The 21714-nt window shown below is 45.2% G+C and overlaps 1 protein-coding gene across 1 annotated transcript in view; it reads left to right on the plus strand.

Moving 5' to 3' along the window:
• Positions 1-21714, plus strand: part of lamb1a (laminin, beta 1a) — a 31106-nt gene that overhangs the window by 6202 nt on the left and 3190 nt on the right. The window contains exons 5-26 of the mRNA XM_079279431.1: positions 320-508; positions 645-708; positions 807-1009; positions 3069-3189; positions 4150-4338; positions 5080-5256; positions 5917-6029; positions 6306-6385; positions 8258-8393; positions 9832-9990; positions 10542-10669; positions 11185-11305; positions 11891-12092; positions 13395-13538; positions 14080-14311; positions 15066-15229; positions 17057-17281; positions 17390-17607; positions 17683-17779; positions 18717-19086; positions 20849-21033; positions 21341-21582. Coding sequence (XP_079135557.1) covers positions 320-508; positions 645-708; positions 807-1009; positions 3069-3189; positions 4150-4338; positions 5080-5256; positions 5917-6029; positions 6306-6385; positions 8258-8393; positions 9832-9990; positions 10542-10669; positions 11185-11305; positions 11891-12092; positions 13395-13538; positions 14080-14311; positions 15066-15229; positions 17057-17281; positions 17390-17607; positions 17683-17779; positions 18717-19086; positions 20849-21033; positions 21341-21582 — 3759 coding nt within the window. The remainder of the gene's footprint in view (positions 1-319; positions 509-644; positions 709-806; positions 1010-3068; positions 3190-4149; positions 4339-5079; positions 5257-5916; positions 6030-6305; positions 6386-8257; positions 8394-9831; positions 9991-10541; positions 10670-11184; positions 11306-11890; positions 12093-13394; positions 13539-14079; positions 14312-15065; positions 15230-17056; positions 17282-17389; positions 17608-17682; positions 17780-18716; positions 19087-20848; positions 21034-21340; positions 21583-21714) is intronic.

Genomic DNA, 21714 nt, shown 5'->3' on the forward strand with positions numbered 1-21714 from the left:
AACTGTAGAGTATTTCTTCATTCATGTAAAAGATGCTTTGGCTCTTCTCCTGACTCGCTTCAGTAGGCGTTTGCTTGGCAGGTGGTTCATCCAATCACCTGCTGCGTATTCTTTAGAAAGTGCCTGACCCCTTCCAATGACTGCTTCTCAGATGCTTCTGCGTAACAAACCAACTGGCTAGTCAGGCTAGGTTACTGCTGCAGCCGACTGCAGGCTGGACAGTGAATCACTCACTGTTGATTCTCATGTGGATCAGCAGAACCGTAACATGGCATTTAGTTCAAGTATGTTTTCTAACATCGACATTCTTTGTCCTCAGACGTTTCGACCTGCCGCCATTGTGATCGAGCGCTCAGCTGACTTTGGGAAGACATGGCAGCTTTATCGTTACTTCGCCTACGACTGTGAGAGCTCCTTCCCATCTGTTTCCCAGGGACCAATGCAGAAGGTCGATGATGTCATCTGTGACTCGCGTTACTCCGACATCGAGCCGTCCACTGAAGGAGAGGTACTGCAGTACTCTGAGGGTGTACTCTCTAAGAGCTGGTCTGGTAACCACAGTATTACAGAGGAAAGGAAATGATATAATACACTTGATGTGACGTCACTGTGATGTCATCTTTTTTACTCTTCGGTGATTCCAGGTGATTTTCAGAGTTTTGGACCCGGCCTTCAGGATCGATGATCCCTACAGCCCCAGAATCCAGAGTATGTCCCTTTACACCAGAAAATAACTATTATAGGATCTGTTGGGATTATTGATGAGGTAGTCTCTATCACTGACCTGTTATTGATATTTTGTTCAGACATGTTGAAGATCACCAACCTGCGGGTGAAGTTCACCAGACTGCACACGCTCGGCGATAACTTGCTGGACTCTCGTATGGAGATCAAAGAGAAGTATTATTTCGCCATCTTCGATATGGTGGTCCGAGGAAACTGCTTCTGCTACGGACACGCCTCAGAGTGTGCCCCGATCCAAGGAGCCGGACAGACCAGTGAGGGCATGGTGAGTCTTGAAGTGGGCAGGGTGAGTCCTAGACTGGGTAGGGTGAGCTGTGGAGGGTGAGTCCTGTAGGGTGAGCTCTGGAGGGTGAGTCATATAGGGGGTAGAGTGAGCTCTGAAGGGTGAGTCCTATAGGGCAAGGCAAGTTTATTTGTATAGCACATTTCAACAACAAGGTAATTCAAAGTGCTTCACATAAAACTATTAAAAGCATCAAAACACAAGGCAAAAGAAAAGGAGATTTAAAAACAATTAAAAAACTGCAAGAAATAAAATGCAGTAGTAAAATGCAGGAAATTGATGAATATATTAATTGAACGTGGTTCAATTAAAGGCAGCAGCAAACAGAAAGTCTTCAATCTTGATTTAAATGAGCTGAGGGTCTCAGCAGACCTGCAGCTTTCTGGGACTTTGTTCCAGATATGTGGAGCAGAAAAACTGAAAGCTGCTTCTCCATGTTTAGTTCTGACTCTGGGAACAGGAAGTAGACCGGTCCCAGACGACCTGAGGGGTCGGGATGGTTCGTAAGGTAGCAGCAGATCAGAGATGTATTTTGGCCCTAAACCATTCAGTGCTTTGTAAACCAACAGCAGGATTTTAAAGTCAATTCTTTGTTGGACAGGAAGCCAGTGCAAAGACCTCAGAACTTAGGGGGTAGGGTGAGCTCTGGAGGGTGAGTCCTATACGGGGGTAGGGTGAGCTCTGGAGGGTGAGTCCTATAGGGGGTAGGGTGAGCTCTGGAGGGTGATTCCTATACAGGGTAGGGTGATCTCTGAAGGGTGAGTCCTATACAGGGTAGGGTGATCTCTGAAGGGTGAGTCCTATAGGGGGTAGGGTGATTTCTGGAGGGTGATTCCTATACAGGGTAGGGTGATCTCTGGAGGGTGAGTCCTATACGGGGTAGGGTGATCTCTGAAGGGTGAGTCCTATAGGGGGTAGGGTGATTTCTGGAGGGTGATTCCTATACAGGGTAGGGTGATCTCTGAAGGGTGAGTCCTATACGGGGTAGGGTGATCTCTGAAGGGTGATTCCTATACGGGTTAGGGTGAGCTCTGGAGGGTGATTCCTATACAGGGTAGGGTGATCTCTGAAGGGTGAGTCCTATACGGGGTAGGGTGATCTCTGAAGGGTGATTCCTATACGGGTTAGGGTGAGCTCTGGAGGGTGATTCCTATACAGGGTAGGGTGATCTCTGAAGGGTGAGTCCTATACGGGGTAGGGTGATCTCTGAAGGGTGAGTCCTATAGGGGGTAGGGTGATTTCTGGAGGGTGATTCCTATACAGGGTAGGGTGATCTCTGAAGGGTGAGTCCTATACGGGGTAGGGTGATCTCTGAAGGGTGATTCCTATACGGGTTAGGGTGAGCTCTGGAGGGTGAGTCCTATACGGGGTAGGGTGATCTCTGGAGGGTGAGTCCTATACGGGTTAGGGTGATCTCTGGAGGGTGAGTCCTATAGGGGGTAGGGTGAGCTCTGGAGGGTGAGTCCTATACGGGGTAGGGTGATCTCTGGAGGGTGAGTCCTATACGGGTTAGGGTGATCTCTGGAGGGTGAGTCCTATACGGGGTAGGGTGATCTCTGGAGGGTGAGTCCTATACGGGTTAGGGTGATCTCTGGAGGGTGAGTCCTATAGGGGGTAAGGTGATCTCTGGAGGGTGAGTCCTATAGGGGGTAGGGTGATCTCTGGAGGGTGAGTCCTATACGGGTTAGGGTGAGCTCTGGAGGGTGAGTCCTATAGGGGGTAAGGTGATCTCTGGAGGGTGAGTCCTATAGGGGTTAGGGTGATCTCTGGAGGGTGAGTCCTATACGGGGTAGGGTGAGCTCTGGAGGGTGAGTCCTATAGGGGGTAGGGTGATTTCTGGAGGGTGATTCCTATACGGGTTAGGGTGATCTCTGGAGGGTGAGTCCTATACGGGGTAGGGTGATTTCTGGAGGGTGATTCCTATACGGGTTAGGGTGATCTCTGGAGGGTGAGTCCTATAGGGGGTAGGGTGATTTCTGGAGGGTGAGTCCTATAGGGGGTAGGGTGAGCTCTGATCAGATGTGACTGTGTGTGTCTACAGGTTCATGGTCACTGTATGTGTAACCACAACACTAAAGGTCTGAACTGTGAAAGGTGTCAGAATTTCTACCACGACCTCCCGTGGAGACCAGCCGAGGGACGCAACACCAATGCCTGCAAAAGTGAGTCTCTACTGGTCTATACAGGTTTCTACTGATCTCTGTTTCTGGTCTCTACTGGAAAACAACCAGTACAAGCTGAGGCTGCAGCTTTTGATCATTTTTGTAATGGAGTATTCTTGTGATTATGCCATTGATTTTGTTGAATACTCAGATAAAAAAGAGGAGCAATAGTAAATATGCAAAGGAGAAAATAAGCTGGAGCAACTGATTAGTTTCCTTTTTAGAAAGATCAGCATTTTTATTGCTTAAATTGCATGCCATAATATTATTGGCATTTAAGTAGCATATTTCATTCTGGCTGTCGGCTCTCTTTTTTCACAACTGGCCTGAAGTATCAGTGTTAACCATCAAAATACTGAATGGTATCCATTTACCTTGTTATAGTCATCTATTGTGATGATGAGGAAATATATGATGGTGTTTTTATTTAAACATTTACTTTGATTAAAAACATTCTTGGTGTGAGTAGTTTTAATTTTATATTATAAGCTGCTTAGAGCTCGTGCTAGGAAGTTAAACAGCTCATAATTCATCTCTAATATCCATTTTATATTTGTGTGAAAACATCTCCTTCAAACTACTGGCTGTATTCAAGTTCATCACCAACACTAGATTTGACCGGATTACATTTCATGGTGAGGCGGTAAACGAAACCTCAATGCAAAGAATTAGCTTCACAGATTTTCACTCATCATGGAGTTACTGGAGTTTCTCGTGGAATGATTTGTGCTCTCGTACAAACCCAGTCTCTACTGGTGTCTGGTGAACTGGTACTCTGTCAAAAGGTTGGACAGCAGTACTAAACTTGTACATGAGGTCCTGTTTGTGTTTCTGAACTGTCTGTTCAGGTTGCTGAAACAACAGCTGCAACTATCGGATTAGAGATCTGTTTAACTTGACGTCTGTCTACAGCTAACGCTGACTGATATCTCATCTTTTCTTCTTCTGTGGTGTCTGTAGAGTGCAACTGTAACCAGCACTCCTCCGCATGTCACTTTGACATGGCCGTGTTCGTGGCTTCAGGAAACATCAGCGGAGGACTCTGCGACGACTGTCAGCACAACACAGACGGACACAAGTGTGAGCGGTGTAAACCGTTTTACTACCAACATCCAGAGAGGGACGTCAGAGACCCCAACATCTGTCAATGTGAGTCCAGACTTTAAGACAGAATATTGACAGCAATGTAAACCGTTGTATTAGCTTCTAGAGAGAAAAATGGGAAAGAGAAACTTCCTTTGGTTCATTTGGATGTCGGCAGAATGTCATGATTGACGGTATCAAATGTTTTTTAACGTTTAAAAAGACTGAACAGACTAACCCAGATTCTTCAGCAGCACTTCAACATATTGAAACACAGCATTTGTGTTGGTCTTCATTCCAATGCGATTACTGAGTGGATAGCAGGGCCGTCCTTCAATCAGAGGATCGGCAGTTCGATCCCCGCCTCCGGCTCTGCTAGTCGCATGTCGATGTGTCCTTGAGAAAGACACTTGACCCCAAAAATGTCTCCCGTAGTTGTGCCTACGGTGTAGAAATGTGATAGAATCTGAATTGTAAGGTGCTTTGGATAAAAGCGTCTGCTCAATGACTGTAATGTAATGTAATATACGATCAAAGGCCTTTTATTCCACCATTATTATTAATTGAGATGATGTCACCTGACTGTTGCTCCGCAGGGACAATGAAGGTTGATTGATTGCATTCCCTCCTCCTGCAGACTTGAAGGCAGGACTGAATTAACCGCCACTAATTAATTTAAACAGATCTGATATTAACAGTTTTGTAAATTTAAATAATCTGCATCGTGACTTTATAAAATAGGAAGTCTTTGTTTAAGCCTGTTTCTTCCTCCTCACAATGCATTTTGTCCTGCGTGTGTTTCCGTAGCCTGTAACTGCGATGCTCTGGGTTCACTGAACGGCGGAATATGTGACGGGATGACGGACGTTCGAGCCGGTTTGATTGCTGGTCAGTGTCGCTGTAAAGTCAACGTGGAAGGAGAACGCTGTGAGCGCTGCAAACAGGCTCACTACAGGATGAGTGACGAGCCTGAAGGCTGCACGGGTACGACACCGGCACACAACACCTGCACACAACACCTGCACAGACATTTTTGTGGCAGAAACGTCACCAATATGTTGTGGCAGAAATGCAGAGAAGAGACGCAGTTCTTGGAGTTGCAACCAGCGGGGGTCGTTTTATTCTTGTGCGCACAAGAACATTTCACAACGAATCCTAATTGCCAGAGCGCGTACGTCTGACTTTATACCTTTGGTGGACTGTACTTTACGTCACAGTCCACCAATCAAATCCCTTCGACTGAACCAGAAGCAAAACGCATCTAGACTTTTCATTATGTCATTGTCGGTGTCAGGCTGACATTTCTGGCTGGTTAAATGATTTTTGTACGGGATCACAATGTTCTGCTGATCTAAACATGTTCTCATATCTTACTTAACTTTCCTGGCATGGTTCTATTATCCACCTCTCACAGTTGCTTCTCTGGGATTGATGGAGATGGCAAGTTATGAGGATTTTCTTCAACATAATACACACGACACCTACACACTAATATACACACCTGCACTCACACACGGGTTTGGGTTCCTGGATGACAGGAAGTATAACAGAGTTCCAGACTCACAGGAGAGGATAGTATGGTTACAGTCTTGTAGCATTGGTACTATAGTTTTTCTCGTCATGTGTACTCTTACTGTGTTCCAGCGTGTACCTGCAGTCCCCTGGGAACTCTTCCTGGTGGAAATCCCTGTGACAGTGAAACAGGAAGTTGTTTCTGTAAACGTCTGGTGACAGGACGAGACTGTGACCAGTGTGTGGTGAGAACACACATTTACTGTTCTAAAACCGTGAGACCACAGTCCTGATCCTGGTCCAGTCTGACCGCGTGACTGATATTTCTTTCCTGTATGAATATTTCAATGTGCATCATTATGCTGATGATACTGTCTTTACTATTTATTTGACTGGTAACACAAACCAACCAGATCTCCAAATTACAGTCTGCTGCAGACTACCTCCATCTTTGATTGATGATAAGTTTGTGCTACACTCCAAAAAAGACTGTGTGTGTGTGTGTGTGTGTGTGTTCTCAGTCTGATCACTGGGGTCTCAGTGACGATATGGACGGCTGCAGACCATGTGACTGTGACCTCGGAGGAGCCGTCAACAACCAGTAAGTTTAGTCCACTTTATTAGGTACACCTTGCTAGTACCGGCTTGGACCCCTTTTGCCTTCAGAACTGCTTTAATTCTTCGTAGCAGAGATTCAACAAGGTGCTGGAAACATTCCTCACAGAATTTGCTCCATATTGACATGATGGCATCACGCAGTTGCTGCAGATTTGTCGGCTGCACATCCGTGAAGCCAATCTCCCGTTCCACCACATCCCAAAGCTGCTCTGTTGGATTGAGATGTGGTGACTGTGGAGGCCGTTGGAGTACAGTGAACTCATCGTCATGTTCAAGAAAGCAGTTTGAGATGATCTGAGCTTTGTGACATGGTGCACTATCCTGCTGGAGGTAGCATCAGAAGATGGTCCACTGTGCTCATAAAGGGATGGACACGGTCAGCAACAGTACTCAGGTAGGCCGTGACGTTTAAGCCATGCTCAGTTGGTCCTGAGGGGCCCAAAGTGTGCCAAGAAAATATATCTCCCACCATTACACCAGCATCAGCAGCCTGAACTGTTGGTACAAGGCAGGATGGATCCATGCTTTCATGTTGTTTACGCCAAATTCTGACCCTACCATCTGAATGTCGCAGCTGAAATGGAGACTCATCAGACCAGCAACGTTTTTCCAATCTTCTATTGTCCAATTTTTGTGAGCCTGTGTGAATTGTAGCCTCAGTTTCTTGTTGTTAGCTGAGGAGTGGCACCCGGTGTGGTCTCTGCTGCTGCAGCCCGGCTGCTTCAAGGTTCCACGTGTTGTGCGTTCAGAGATGTGTTCTGCATACCTCGGTAGTAACGAGTGGTTATTTGAGTTACTGTTGCCTTTCTATCATCTCCAACCACTCTGCCCATTCTCCTCTGACCTCTGACATCAACAAGGCGTCTTCGTCCACACAACTGCTGCTCACTGGATATCTTCTCTGTAAACCCCAGAGATGGTTGTGGGTGAAAATCCCAGTAGATCAGCAGTTTGAAATACTCAGACCAGCCCGTCTGGCACCAACAACCATACCACGTTCAAAGTCACTTAAGTCTCCTTTCTTCCTCATCCTGATGCTCGCTTTGAACCTCAGCAGGTCCTCTTCAACACGTCTAGAGGCCTAAATGCATTGAGCTGCTGCCATGTGATTGGCTGATGAGCTATTTGTGTTAACAAGCAATTGAACAGGTGTGCCTAATAAAGTGGCCGGTGAGTATATATGCTCTATGAACAGAACATAGAACCCATTACATTCATAGAATGACTTGCTTTACAGAATTTTGTTTCCTGATACAACAGAATATAGTTAAATATTAGTTACATGAGGCTGTTCGCAGTGACCAGGTCATTTAATTATTAATACCACCAAATAATACACTAAGGGTTATGCATATTTGTCCTTGTTGCATTCAGTGGTGCTTGAAATATGCGTTTGTACCTTGGCTCAAGTTTTTCCTTCAAAACAAGTCAATTTCCAGTGATTTCTTCGATCTCGTGCTTCTTGTGGATTTCTGGTTTTGTGCATGTTTAAACTAACAGAACCTGCATTTGTCTTTATGGGTCGACAGCCACCATGTTTGTGTTCAGGGCTTTTCCCAAAAAGTTCACCGATACCAATACTGTTAACATGTCTGAGGATGAGCTGCACACTGGTCGCCAGAGGGTCCTGGGTAAATTGCCTGTAGGTGACTGGTCACATTCATGAAGTGATGAACAGTTTTCGAGGTCCACTTAGTGGAGCTGATCAGATGCAGTTTAAATCTGGGTTTTTCGATGGTTCTGTAACAGTTCTGGAGTTCTTCCTGGCCGTCATCCCGTCCTTACTTTCTTCAGTTTCCTTCCTGTCGTTTACTGTTTCCATTCTCTCTTTTCTTCTTCGTTTGTCATCCTGCAGGTGTGATCAGGTGAGCGGTCAGTGTGTCTGCAGAGATCACATGTTCGGTCGACGCTGCGATCAGGTGGAGTCTGGATTCTACTTCATCGCTCTGGATCACTACACCTACGAGGCAGAGGATGCCAATTTTGGACCTGTGAGTAGTCTTTTAACCTAACCCTTAACCTAACCCTTAACCTAACCCTTAACCTAACCCTTAACCTAAACCTTAACCTAACCCTTAACCTAAACCTTAACCTAAACCTTAATCGAAACCTTCTCTAAGCCGTAACCTAACTCTTCTCTAAGGCAAGAAATTTATTTGTGTTTTGTTTGTATAGCACATTTCAACAACAAGGCAATTCAAAGTGCTTCACATAAAACCATTAAAAGCATCAAAACATAAGGCAAAAGAAAAGGAAATTTAAAAACAATTAAAGCTGCGAGCAGCATTGGTCGGGCACTCGCAACTTCACGCACGTCGAGGGTCCGAGCAGGACTCTGGCCGTGCATTTCTGTGACCGTCACACTCTGCGTGCACGAGTGAGATATTTCCTGCGTAGACCAGCAGCGTAGCAAGATCATGTTGCCAGGTCTTAAGCCTCAAATGTTTTGAGCGTACCTCCGATTCAATCATCAATGTAAGCCTTTAAAGATCATTAATAAAATGAATGTGTGTGAATGTGCTTCAGTGTTTGTAACATCACAGACTGTCAGTTTACTGGGATGGGTTCAACTCCCTGCTGATTGGATTTGGACTTACATGAACGTTAACAGAACAGTCGTGCCATTTGCTGTTACTTGAACACTTTAATTTAACACTGTTTTCATTTGAAGTTCTTCTGTAACTTTAGACTGTAGTGTGAAGCATTCATTGTGACGTTTAACCTGATTGCCATGAAGAAGCTCTGGACAGATCATTTGTACTGATGCCACTGACATGGTTTGAGAATGACTGTTATCTAACGTTTGCTCTCCAAACATCTTAGTTTGCACACCTTTAGATCAGAGAAGTCTTTTTCTCATGCTGTGCCCACGAACCCTTTCAATAAGTTCAGTGTTTGGGCCGCTGTCATTATAGAGTCCTGCTTACATCCGTGGTTGCCAGTAGGTGGCGCTATGGCTATGAGTTAATATTGGCATGCAGAAGTCCTAAAGCCATGACAGTCAACAAGCATGTCAAGTTTGGGACAGTTTTGACAAAGTACAGTCGAAACCATGGCGAACCATGTAAAATGGCTGCCACACCACGTCCATGTTCAATGAAACCTAAAGCTAAGTGGTATCTGCGTACCCCTTCAATTTAACTTGTACATGTTTAATTTTTCTCATTTAGCGGCTGGCTAGCTAACACATATATATATATATGTATATGTATATGTATATATATATGTATATGTATGTATATATGTATATATGTATATATGTGTATATATATATATATATATATATATATATATATATAATTAATTTTTTTTTCTTTTTTCTTTCTCTTCCTGGTTAAATGTATTTCTTAGTTTTCTTTATAAAAAAAAAAAGGCTGTGAGCTTGTCAAATGTTTCATCTGTTTTCATGTCTTCATCTTATCTCTGTAGGGGGTCACAGTGGTCCCAAGACCCCACCCTCTGGATCGCAGTCCCACCTGGACCGGTATCGGCCTCGTCAATGTTCCAGAGGGGGCCTTCCTGGAGTTCTCTGTGGACAACATCCCCCACTCCATGGAGTACGACATCTTGATCCGCTACGAGCCTCAGGTAGGAGACTGTCAGTAAGGTGTAGCCCCGCCCACCAGTAGAACCTAAAGCATGCTGATTGGATGCTGACATCACTCTCTGAAGGATATAATCGCCACACACATTAAATATTAAATGGACTGTACTTGTATCTCTTTTCTCGTCTTCTGATCACTCAAAGCGCTGTAACACTACATGTCATCATTCACCCATTCACACCCATTCATACACTGATGGGAGGAGCTACCATACAAGGATGCAATAGATGGTCCATACTGTGGACTAGAACCTGGATCAATCCCCCCCGATCAGATCAAGTCCAGAAGTCGACACACAGAAAACACTTTATATTGTGTATTTGCAATAAAGCAAAGCACACCGGACAGAAAAAAGGGGTCATAATGGTCCTAATTATAGTGGTGGTAGTGATAATAAACTGTCATAATGGTAATTATAGTGATAATAAGGAGAAGAAAATGAACAGAAAGAAATTGAATATGAATTTGAAAAGTTGAAGAAGCAATGAAAAAAAGACCAAGTTTAAACCTGAGATGTGCTTGTTGGCCCTGAAGCTGCCTGACCAATGGGAGGAGGTTCTGATGACAGTGATGAGACCTGGACCAATCAGAGCAGACAGTCGCTGTGTCAACACGGTGCCAGATGACAACCACCAAATGATCTCACTTCATCCCGGCTCACGGTAACATTTTTAATAAATGTATCGTACATATTCTGAAGTTTCTGCTCATTGTGTGTGTGTGTGTGTGTGTGTGTGTGTGTGTGTGTGTGTGTGTACACACAGTACATACTCCCAATAAGGCAGTGATTGCAGATGGTTGGACAGAGATGGAGATCACTCGTATTAAACATGTCAGTTCTTTTAGTCTCACTAGTTGCTGCTGGTCAGTTGGTAAAACGTTGCTCAGAACTTCTAAAGACAAACCTGTAGGGAACTAGAAACAGATTCAACTTGTTCAAGTTGTTGGAGAGGAGACTGTCTTTGATTGTTTTTATTCCACAAGCATGCCACGAAGAACATGTTCAAATGTAAAATTCATTTCCTCTTTGAGTGAAAAGACAATTTCACGAACAAAAAATGTTTTAAAGGAAGAAGAAGAAGACCAACCTGAGCTTTATGTTTGATGTCTACATGCAGCTCTTCTTCTTCTTCAGTCATGAATTGATGGTTTTACCGTTTCCTGTCTGTCCCCTCAGGTATGTGGCTCTTCCCAGACCAGTTTGTTTCGAGTCTGGTCTGAACTACACAGTCCGCCTCAGTCTGCCTCTGTACTCGGCCGTCAGTGACGTCCAGTCTCCGTATACGCTCATTGACTCGGTGAGGAAGTGTGTGTGTGTGTGTGTGTGTGTGTGTGTGTGTGTGTGTGTGTGTGTGAGAGCGACAGGAGGGACCGACGGTGACTGAGTGAAGGGGGTTTCCAGACCGGGCGTGTCACCCGGGGGGGGGGGGGGGCAGCAGCAGGAAGAGAAGACTACAAACAGCTGTTCACCGCTCGCTGCCTGGTTCTTGTGTTAAAAATGTCCGCTTAATAAAGAGAAAGGAAAAACTGCGTTAACGCGCGATAATATAATTGTCGGCGTTAATTAATGAATGTGTTAACTTGCCCAGCACTTATCTATCTATCTCCCTATACAACAGTGTCCATGGAATTAAGGTGATAGTGCAATCAACTATCAATCAACTATATAACACAATATCTTCAGTTTAATACTCTTTATAAATATATATCTAATGACATTCAGAACCGCATCTTCAGTAGAAGTTCTTCAGTCAGATTAATATGTAAATGAACTCTGACCTCGTCACTCCTCAACATGAAGCACCGAGCTGAGACTGGGGATCAAACCTGGACATGAAGAAACCGGAGCTTTCAGTCAGTCTCATGGCTTTCTTCATCCTCAGATCGTGTTGATGCCTCACTGTAAGAACCTGGAGATCTTCTCGGCCTCAGAAGGAGGAGACTCCAGTGGGAACAGCGGTTGGGAAACCTTTCAGCGTTACCGTTGTCTGGAGAACAGCCAGAGCGTGATCAAGTCTCAGATGACCGACATCTGCAGGAACTTCATCTTCAGCATCTCAGCCATGTTGCACCAGGGAGCGAAAGGTACGGGTCCAGCTTCAGAGTCACACTGTTTATTGAGTATGTTACACTTACGAGGAAGTTGCCTCAGTGATATGGTGCAAAACCGTTAAACAGTGCAAAGGTATGACTTCAATAAAATATAATATAAAATGTGAAAATTTACAATAAAATATGGTGACAAACAAATAAGAGAATTTAAAAACAAGTTTATGATTAAAGTGTCATGTTTATATTTATAGAAAAAACATGCGCAAAGGTGTGTACCGGTAAGAACGTGTCCTGATCTTTATTGATGAATCCAAACTTAAATCTGATGAGTCCACCTTAATAATCTCACTCTGATCAGAACATCAACAACATTATCGTTATGACTCATCTCCACATCCAGCAGTTCTAGAACAGCATGATTCATCCAGAGTCTTAGTGTTGGCGTCATCTAATGAATGGAAGTCCAATATTCTCTCTGTAGACTTGGACACTATCTGTAGTACCTGAGAGGGTTGTTAATGAAAATGAAGCATACTGTAGCCCAATGCTGGTACAAACAAACAGGAAATAGGACCTTCTTGTCGGAGGTTACTACCTGTATGTTGACTTAATGTTAGCAGATGTGTTTTCTTGTATGAAATGCGATCGTGACGGGTTGATGTACATGTGTTTACTCGGTCCACGTACTGAATCTTTTCGTGGTACAGAGTGCTGGACCGTACTGGCCTAAATTCACCTCTGGAAAACATGAAACTAAAACCAGCTAACGCACTCTGACAACTAGCTTAAAGTAAAATGAAGATTTAAATCGTTATTATAACCTTGCTGCTGACAGACGACGCTCGTAGACTTAGTCACTCTCGCTTTGACAGCAGTATTATTACTCCAAATTCTACAGTTGGAAACCTGCGCGTCACCTTTGACTCTTGTAGCACACATCAAACGCATGACTCAAGCAGCTTTCTTCGCCAGAGTTCGCCCATTTCAAACAGTCAGATGTAGAAATTCTCATTCATGCATTCATCTGATCTGGACTAGGCTACTGTGACATCCACTTCTGAGGTCTTCTACTCTGCAGCTTAACTAGTCCAACATGCAGCCACTAGAATTCTCTGTGAATTTACACTCCAGCTGAATTACTTATTCTTTCTTTCCTGTTGTCGTTGTTGATCTCTAATGTTTCAGTCAAGTTGATCCTCGACTTCCTGAACAAGACTCGACTAGTTTCTTCTTCACGTTCTTCAAGCAGGATCTGTAGAGTATGCATTGTTTTCTTGTATTGTTGAAGCTTGTCGGTTGTCTAACATGGCTCTCCTGTTGGACCCCATTTCCCAGAATGCCATTGTGATCCTCAGGGCTCCCTCAGCACCGTGTGTGATCCCAGCGGGGGTCAGTGTCAGTGTCGCCCCAACGTGGTCGGCAGGAACTGTGACCGATGTGCTCCCAGTACGTTCCAGTTCGGACCCAACGGCTGCAGAGGTCAGAGTCCCGATCACATGACTTATAGATAGATTTGTACTTTATTCATCCCCAGGGGGAAATTTATATGTTACAGCAGCAAGACACACCAAGTAAGCAGAGTAACCAAAACTATTAAGTATTAAAAAATGCACAATATATACAATAAAATAACAGAGTAGGACAAATTCAAAATCAGAATATAGAAGATAAAACAACAAAAATGCACAGTGTGTACAATGAAATAGAATATTGTTAAATGAACTAACTCTGTGAAAAACAGCAGTGCAAACATCAACCCCAGCAAACAGCAGTGTAGCGGTGAGTAGTTATGTGGAGGATGATCTGTCCAGAGGTGATTTATTGTAAAGTCTTATTGCAGAGGGCAGGAATGTTCTCCCGTATCTGTCCTGTGACAGCCGAGCTGCATCAGTCTGTTGGAGAAAGTGCTCCTCTGTCCCTGCAGCAGAGGGTGGTCTGGGTTATCCAATATGGATAATCATTTCTTTATAATCAAAACATTCTGATTATAATCATCAATAATCATTTTTGTTTTTTGCAGCATGTGCGTGTGACCCTCAGGGTTCACAGAGTTCGTTCTGCAATCAGCTGACTGGTCAGTGTGTCTGTGTTCTGGGAGCGTTCGGTCGGCAGTGTGACCGCTGTCTGCCGGGTCACTGGGGCTTCCCCACCTGCCGACGTTGCTCCTGCAACGGACGCACCGACGACTGCGACCCCGACACCGGACGCTGCACCAACTGCCGGGACCACAGCACTGGACACACCTGTGACAGGTGAGTTACACCTGTGATGTCATTTGGCTGACGCTTTTGTCCAAAGATGATTGCTTTCAAATTCAAAAGGTACAAAAGCTAAACATGATCAACAATTAGAAGTGCAACTTTAGCAACTCAAATTCCAGTGTGGGACCAGAACAGAGATGAGTTTTTTATGAGTTGAGCACCTCAGTGTGACAGGCAGGAAATGACAGAGGGCCGTAGGTTTTCACCTGGCATGAAGGTAGGAAGGAATGGTTCCTTTTGTTGTCCTGTAGACCAGCACCAATGTTTTAAACTGAGTTTGAGGTCCAGCAGAGACACAATTTAGTGAACACGGAGGGGTAGTGTTGGAAAACTTGAAGAGGTTGACCACCAAGTGGCCAGTGAGATTCTGGACTGTCTGGGACGAGCTGTCTGGGCCTAGCTGCAGAGGTCTTAGTACTAGTTGCAGAGGTCTGACGGCTCTGCAGCGGTCTTAGTAATTTGGAGGCGACCGTGGCGCACTGGGTTAAGAGGTCGTCTGGGAAGGTCCACGTTTCGATCCCCGACTGGGACGTGTCATGTGTCGAAGTGTACCTGAGCACTGAAGCCCCGGCTCCCCGGGCGCCTGTCAATGGCAGCCCACTGCTCCCTATATACACGGATGGGTCAAATGCAGAGAAAGATTTCCCCCTTAAAGGGATAAAGATAGTATACATTCTATTCTTCGTAATGAGGTCTGATGATGAATCAATAACTTTCCCTCGTCACTTACTCTCTTTTACTTCAGGTGTCTGGATGGTTACTATGGGGACCCAGTGTTGGGGTCAGGTGACCACTGTCGTCCCTGCATGTGTCCCAATGGACCCGGCAGCCTGCGGCAGTTCGCAGGAAGTTGTTACCGTGGTGACGACTCCCAGCAGGCCATCTGCGTCTGCAACACCGGATACAGAGGTACAATCTAAACTTTATTAACACTGAGTTCTACACAGAGATACAAAACAACTTTATTAACATTGAGGTTAGACTTTTATTAACGGGGTGAAAACTGTACAGAGATAACATCTTTAGTAACACAGCTGGTCACAGTGGTAGAACGTGATTAACCCTGTGGTAACATGTTATTACCTCTGGTAAAACGTTATTAAGTCTGTGGTAACATGTTATTACCTCTGGTAAAACGTTATTACCTCTGTGGTAACATGTTATTACCTCAGGTAAAACGTTATTAACTCTGTGGTAACATGTTATTACCTCTGGTAAAACGTTATTAACTCTGGTAAAACGTTATTACCTCTGTGGTCACATGTTTTTACCTCTGGTAAAACGTTATTACCTCTGTGGTAACATGTTATTACCTCAGGTAAAACGTTATTAACTCTGTGGTAACATGTTATTACCTCTGGTAAAACGTTATTAACTCTGGTAAAACGTTATTACCTCTGTGGTCACATGTTTTTACCTCTGGTAAAACGTTATTAACTCTGTGGTAACATGTTATTACCTCTGGTAAAACGTTATTAACTCTGGTAAAACGTTATTAACTCTGTGGTAACATGTTATTACCTCTGGTAAAACGTTATTAACTCTGGTAAAACGTTATTAAGTCTGTGGTAACATGTTATTACCTCTGGTAAAACGTTATTAACTCTGGTAAAACGTTATTACCTCTGTGGTAACATGTTATTACCTCTGGTAAAACGTTATTAACTCTGTGGTAACATGTTATTACCTCTGGTAAAACGTTATTAACTCTGTGGTAACATGTTATTAAGTCTGTGGTAACATGTTATTACCTCTGGTAAAACGTTATTAACTCTGGTAAAACGTTTTTACCTCTGGTCACATGTTATTAACTCTGTGGTAAAACGTTATTAACACTGAGACAGATACAGAAGTAAAAACAGACGTTGAATTCGGTACAAGTGATAAAGAGATGCATTTAAAACATATCAACGCTTTTTATTCAACCTTTTCATCAGTTTGATTTCCTTATGAAGAAATATTTTTGTGTTGAAGCAGAAACTGAATGAAGAAACTGCAGATGTGACAATTAATCTGAATAATTAGTTTGTTCTGTTTAGTTTTCATGATTCAAACAGCTGCTTTGTGGAGACAACCTGACTTCTTTTAAGAGGAGTGATCCAGTGTGATGTAAACAGGCTGAGAGCAGGAATGTGATGTGACTCTGTAATTACAGCAGGAAATGAGACAGAAGCTTCAATCACAAACTTTCTCCCATCATTTCCACAACAGTCTGGAAATATTTCACTTTTTATTACAATACTTAACGTTATGAAACTGCAGCTCGATAACACGAGTTTCTGATTGGCTCTCAGGGTTCAATGTTTCTAGACGTCACTTCAGATAAAGCTTCAGTGATGAAAGAGAATAATAACAATATTATATTAGAATAGACTTGACTGACGCTCACGAGCACAGGTTTAAACATTGTAAACGGGTTCATTTAACTCTTGTGTCTGTGTATGAGAGGTTTGAGGAACTAAAAGCAGTGAAGAAATGTAGTATTTAGTTCATTTGTATCATTGTATCATAGTATCATTTGTATATAAAAAGATAAAAGCAGCTGACATGTAGTCTTTGCTGTCAGTCGAAGAGTTAAATGAAGTGTAAACGTTGAAAGCAGCTGAACTGTAACAGTCGAAGTAATAAAAGTGAAGCGATGGTTCTTCATTGAACATGAAACAATTCACTGTCTGTAGATGGAAATAGAAATTAAAAGTGAACGATGTCTGTAAACCCGCCTCCTTCTCTCTGCAGGTTCTCGCTGTGACGAATGCTCACCTGGTTACCATGGAAACCCTGGGGATGTGGGGGGGCAGTGTCAGCCCTGTCGGTGCAACAGCAACATCGACATGTTGGACCCGGAGTCCTGCGACGCCCGAACCGGCGAGTGTCTGCATTGCCTTTACCACAGCGAGGGCAACGCCTGCCAGAGCTGCAAGCACGGCTACTACGGCAATGCCCTGCTGCAGGGCTGTAGGAGTGAGTTCACCAGGTTCACTCCTTGAAATGCTCTCGATTGATCCAAATGTGGATCAAGTCTTAATGAAGTCTGGTCCTGAATCCAGATTGAACTCTTCTCGTCCACAGAGTGTGTTTGTAACCAGCTGGGCAGCGACTCCTCCAGCTGTCCGTCACCCGGCGATTGTCACTGCGACCTCAGCAGCGGTCAGTGTCGCTGCCTCCCCGACGTCATCGGGCAACACTGCGACCGCTGTGCGCCCGACTCCTGGAACATGGTGAGCGGCCGCGGCTGTCAGGCCTGCACCTGCGACTCCAAACACTCGTATGGGACGTCCTGCAACGAGGTGAGGAGGTTACGATGTGAACCTTTAGTCTTGGTCCGTCCAGCAGCTCGTGGTCACACTTTGTTTGGTCCACAGATCAGTGGTCAGTGTTCCTGTCAGCCCGGCTTCGGAGGAGGAACATGCAGCGAGTGTAGAGAGCTGTTCTGGGGAGACCCAGAGGTCCAGTGTCGCGGTACGTTCACCACATTACCACGTTATCCATAATATACATTTTATTGTGAATGTGAAGGAACAGTCGTTCAGCCGCTGCCCCAATGCATTGTGGGAACATTCCTGACCCAAGCATCCTCTGCTGCGGTCTGCTGTGACTTATATTAAGTCCAGATGTTCCCCGAGGCCCGACGGTCCCGTCGCCATGGAGACAAGACCAGAGATCTGTCTGATCCTCCAAATATTCCTGAAATCCACAAAGAGGCTTTGTGAAACTGGACCTGGGGGGGGGGGGGGGGGGGGGGGGGGTACACGTCTAACACCACAGCCCGTCTCTGTTTGTCTGACAGTCTGTCTGTTGATGCTTTGTTTCATGTTCAGAGTTAAATCTCAGTCTGAATCAGTTTTGTTGTTTCTGCAGCTTGAAGGAGTTTGAACTGTTAAATACAAACCAGATGTTACACACACACCCTCACAGGAAGTTGGACAGTTTGTGTGTCTGTGTTTAATTAAACAACCATATATGTGTCTCTTTATGAAACCGACTTCTGAAGACACACTGTAAAGTGTGAACATACCTTCAGCTAAGTGGAGAGCAGGGCCGTCCTTCAATCAGAGGATCGGTGGATCGATCCCCGGCTCCGCTAGTCGCATCTCGATGTGTCCTTGAGCAAGACACTTAACCCGTCTCCCGTAGCTGTGACTACGGTGTGACTGTAATGTAATGTTCAGACTCTGGCTCCCTTCAGTCTCAGTCCTCTTTGGTAGTGAGTCTGTATTTGAGTCCTCATGGTTAGATTTGGTTACCTAGTAACTCTCTGACTAGTCACCTCCATTATCATCTGCAAATGTTGTTCACAGCGAGTTAAACTGTGATGTGTACTCCAGGACTCTGTGACATCACTGGTGGGTGTGGTTTCAGGTGTGAACTTCTAACCCTGAATGTGTTTCTGTCTCAGCATGCGACTGTGATCCTCGCGGTATGTCTGAGCAGCAGTGTAACAAAGGCAGCGGTCACTGCGTCTGTGTGGACGGGGTTTCCGGCCCACGTTGCGACGTCTGCAGCCGCGGCTTCTCTGGAACCTTCCCCGACTGCCGCCGCTGCCACCAGTGCTTCGCCGACTGGGACAACGTCATCAGTCAGTTGACCAATCGGACGCACCGCCTCCTCAACAAGGTCAACACCGTGAAAGCCAGCGGAGTCAGCGGAGCGTACAAGAAGTCCATCGACAGCATGGAGAGGAGCCTCACCGACATCTGGGTCATCCTTAACCAGAATCCAGCCTCTCAACCACTGACCGAGACCCAAGAGCTGCTGCAACAGGCCAGGTGAGATGATATTTGATCTGGATAGTAGATTTACAGCAACAGGCCAGGTGAGATGATATTTGATCTGGATAGTAGATTTACAGCAACAGGCCAGGTGAGATGATATTTGATCTGGAGTGATATCGCGCTGCAATAGGCCAGGTTAGTTGCTGCCACAATGCTACCGCCGAACCAGCAACGGGGCTGCTGCTGGAATTCTGTTAGCCCCCTGAGCGTTAAGGAGAGGATTGACAAGAAACAGAAGATGGCAGAGGTCAGAGGAGAATAGATACAAACACAAAAAAGGTCAATTAAGCCAGGGAGCAAGTAGATCTTGTGCTGGGCCCTGAGTCCTTTGTGGATTCGGACATGTTCGTGGATCATCGCCGCTCTGTCTTCGGCATGGTGCAGGGCAGCGTTGTGACAGGCCGAGGTAGGATCAATTGCAAGCTGGTGTATGTTTTTACTCAGGACTTCAGTGTTCGGTGGCAGTCTGTCTGGAGCTCATGTACAGAAGATTTGTAAGATTGTGGACCAGGCCATGACAGTTGGAGCCTCGGTCATCGGGTTGAAGGACTCTGGTCGGATCCAGGAGGGAGTGGAGTCTCTGGCTGGATATGCAGATATCTTCCTGAGGAATGCGATTGCTTCAGGAGTCGTACCTCAGATCTCCCTCATCATGGGTCCCTGTGCAGGAGGAGCCATCTACTCCTTTTACTTTCATGGTTAGATCATGCCCAACTATGCCAGAAACATTGTGGTTGGCTTTGCCTGCATGAACGGATGCACTGTATTGTGGGTAACCAGCCCAAAGGGACTTCTGGTTGTTTGGACATCAACTCTTCAGTGAAGGGAGCTTTGTACGCTTCTGTGATGCTTTCAATCTTCCCATCACCACCTTTGTGGATGTGCCGGGCTTCCTGCCTGCTCCTGCTCCGGAGTATGGACGCATCATCAGACGTAGAGCCAAGCTGCTGTTTGCCTTTGCAGAGGCCACTCTCCCGAACATAACCATCATCACCAGACAGGCTGGCGGAGGAGCCCTATGACGTGATGAGCTCCAACACTTGAGAGGAGATGTGAACTACGCCTGACCCACTGCTGAGGTCGCGGTCATGGGTGTCAAGGGGACTCTGCCTGGTTCTCCTTTCCTCTAAAAATAATCTGAAGAGGCTGAATACATCGATAAGTTTGCCAATCCTTTCCCAGCTGCTCTGAGGTTTTGTGAATGACATAATCGAGCCGTCGACCACTCGTAAGAGGATCTGCAGAGATCTGGAGGTGCAGGTCAGCAAGAAGCAGCTAAATCCCTGAAAGAAACAAGTCAATATTCCTCTGTGAAACTTCCAAACATCAACGTTGTCTAAAGGCACTCGCTGTGGTTGTTTTTATGATACTTCGCATTCAAATGAACTGCAGCGTGACCTCCGAATGACAACTCGAGTTGGTTTGTCTCAGCATGAACGACACAAACTGCCCAAACTTTCCCTTCCAGTTTACCGATTGCATTTTGAACTATAAACTTGATTAAAGCATCATCCTCAAGATTTGAGGGAATTTATAGTGTTCTGTAAACCAAATCAGCACATCTATCTGTACAGGGGCGACTGTGGCTCAGTGGCAGAGCAGTGTCGGCGGTTCGATCCTCGCTAGTCCATGTTGATTATATTTCATCTAGAGTTTAAACGAGCAGCAACATGCCTAATGGGATTATATTTAATCTGGAGATCAAAGCAGCTCAGAATAATGTAAACTGTGACCTCTGACCTGTGTGTTTCCTTAGTGACCTGATGGGGGCCCTGAGCCGGATGTTGAACCACACTGAACGGACCCTGGTGCAGGTGGAGGACGAGGACTCGGCTGCAGAAACTAAACTGAACTCTGTGATGTCGGATGCACAGAAACTGGAGCGAACGGTTCAAGAGCTGTTGGATCAGGTTGAGTTCATGAAGAACTCTGACATCAGAGGTGAGAGTGGTTAAAGGTCAATGGGCAGTTTTTTTGGGGGGGGGGGGGGGTCATGTGATCAGGTTTTAATAAATCTCTTCAGTTCTTCTGGCCTGGAAAAATACTGGAACCTGTTGGTGTCAAATATCTTAAACTGGACCAAACAACTACTCAAGGGCCACTTACTTACTAATTCTGGAGTTTTCAATCCCGTCTTCATCAGCAGCTTCCTGCTGTGGGTCCAGAATAAACTGTTATGTCACATCACCTGTGAGGTCACCTGTGGACTCACCTGTTCTCTCATCTGATTGGTACTTCCTGTCTCCAGGGGCAACGGACAGCGTCTCTAAATACTTCCAACAGTCTCTGGCGGCTGAAGTTCGCGCAAACGCATCCACCATCGATGCCGGCAGCATTGTACAAACCTCCAGTGCTCTACGGCAACTCACAGAGGACAAACTGAACCAAACCAGAGAGGAGTTCCTGAGGAGACACGCTGAGCATGCTCAGAGACTGGACGACCTGGCAGGAGAGCTGCAGACGCTGGACCTATCAGAGATCAGCCACAAGGTGATCATTTCATTTCATTATTGTTTGTTTTTATTTTCATTCAGGACTTGACCGTTTAACTGCATGTCTCAATGAATGATTTCCTCTGATTTAGAGAGCTGCTCCTGAAGGCATCACGTCCCCTCTCCTCTC

The sequence above is a fragment of the Melanostigma gelatinosum genome (assembly GCF_949748355.1).
Source record: "Melanostigma gelatinosum genome assembly, chromosome: 1".
NCBI classification, from domain to species: domain Eukaryota; kingdom Metazoa; phylum Chordata; class Actinopteri; order Perciformes; family Zoarcidae; genus Melanostigma; species Melanostigma gelatinosum.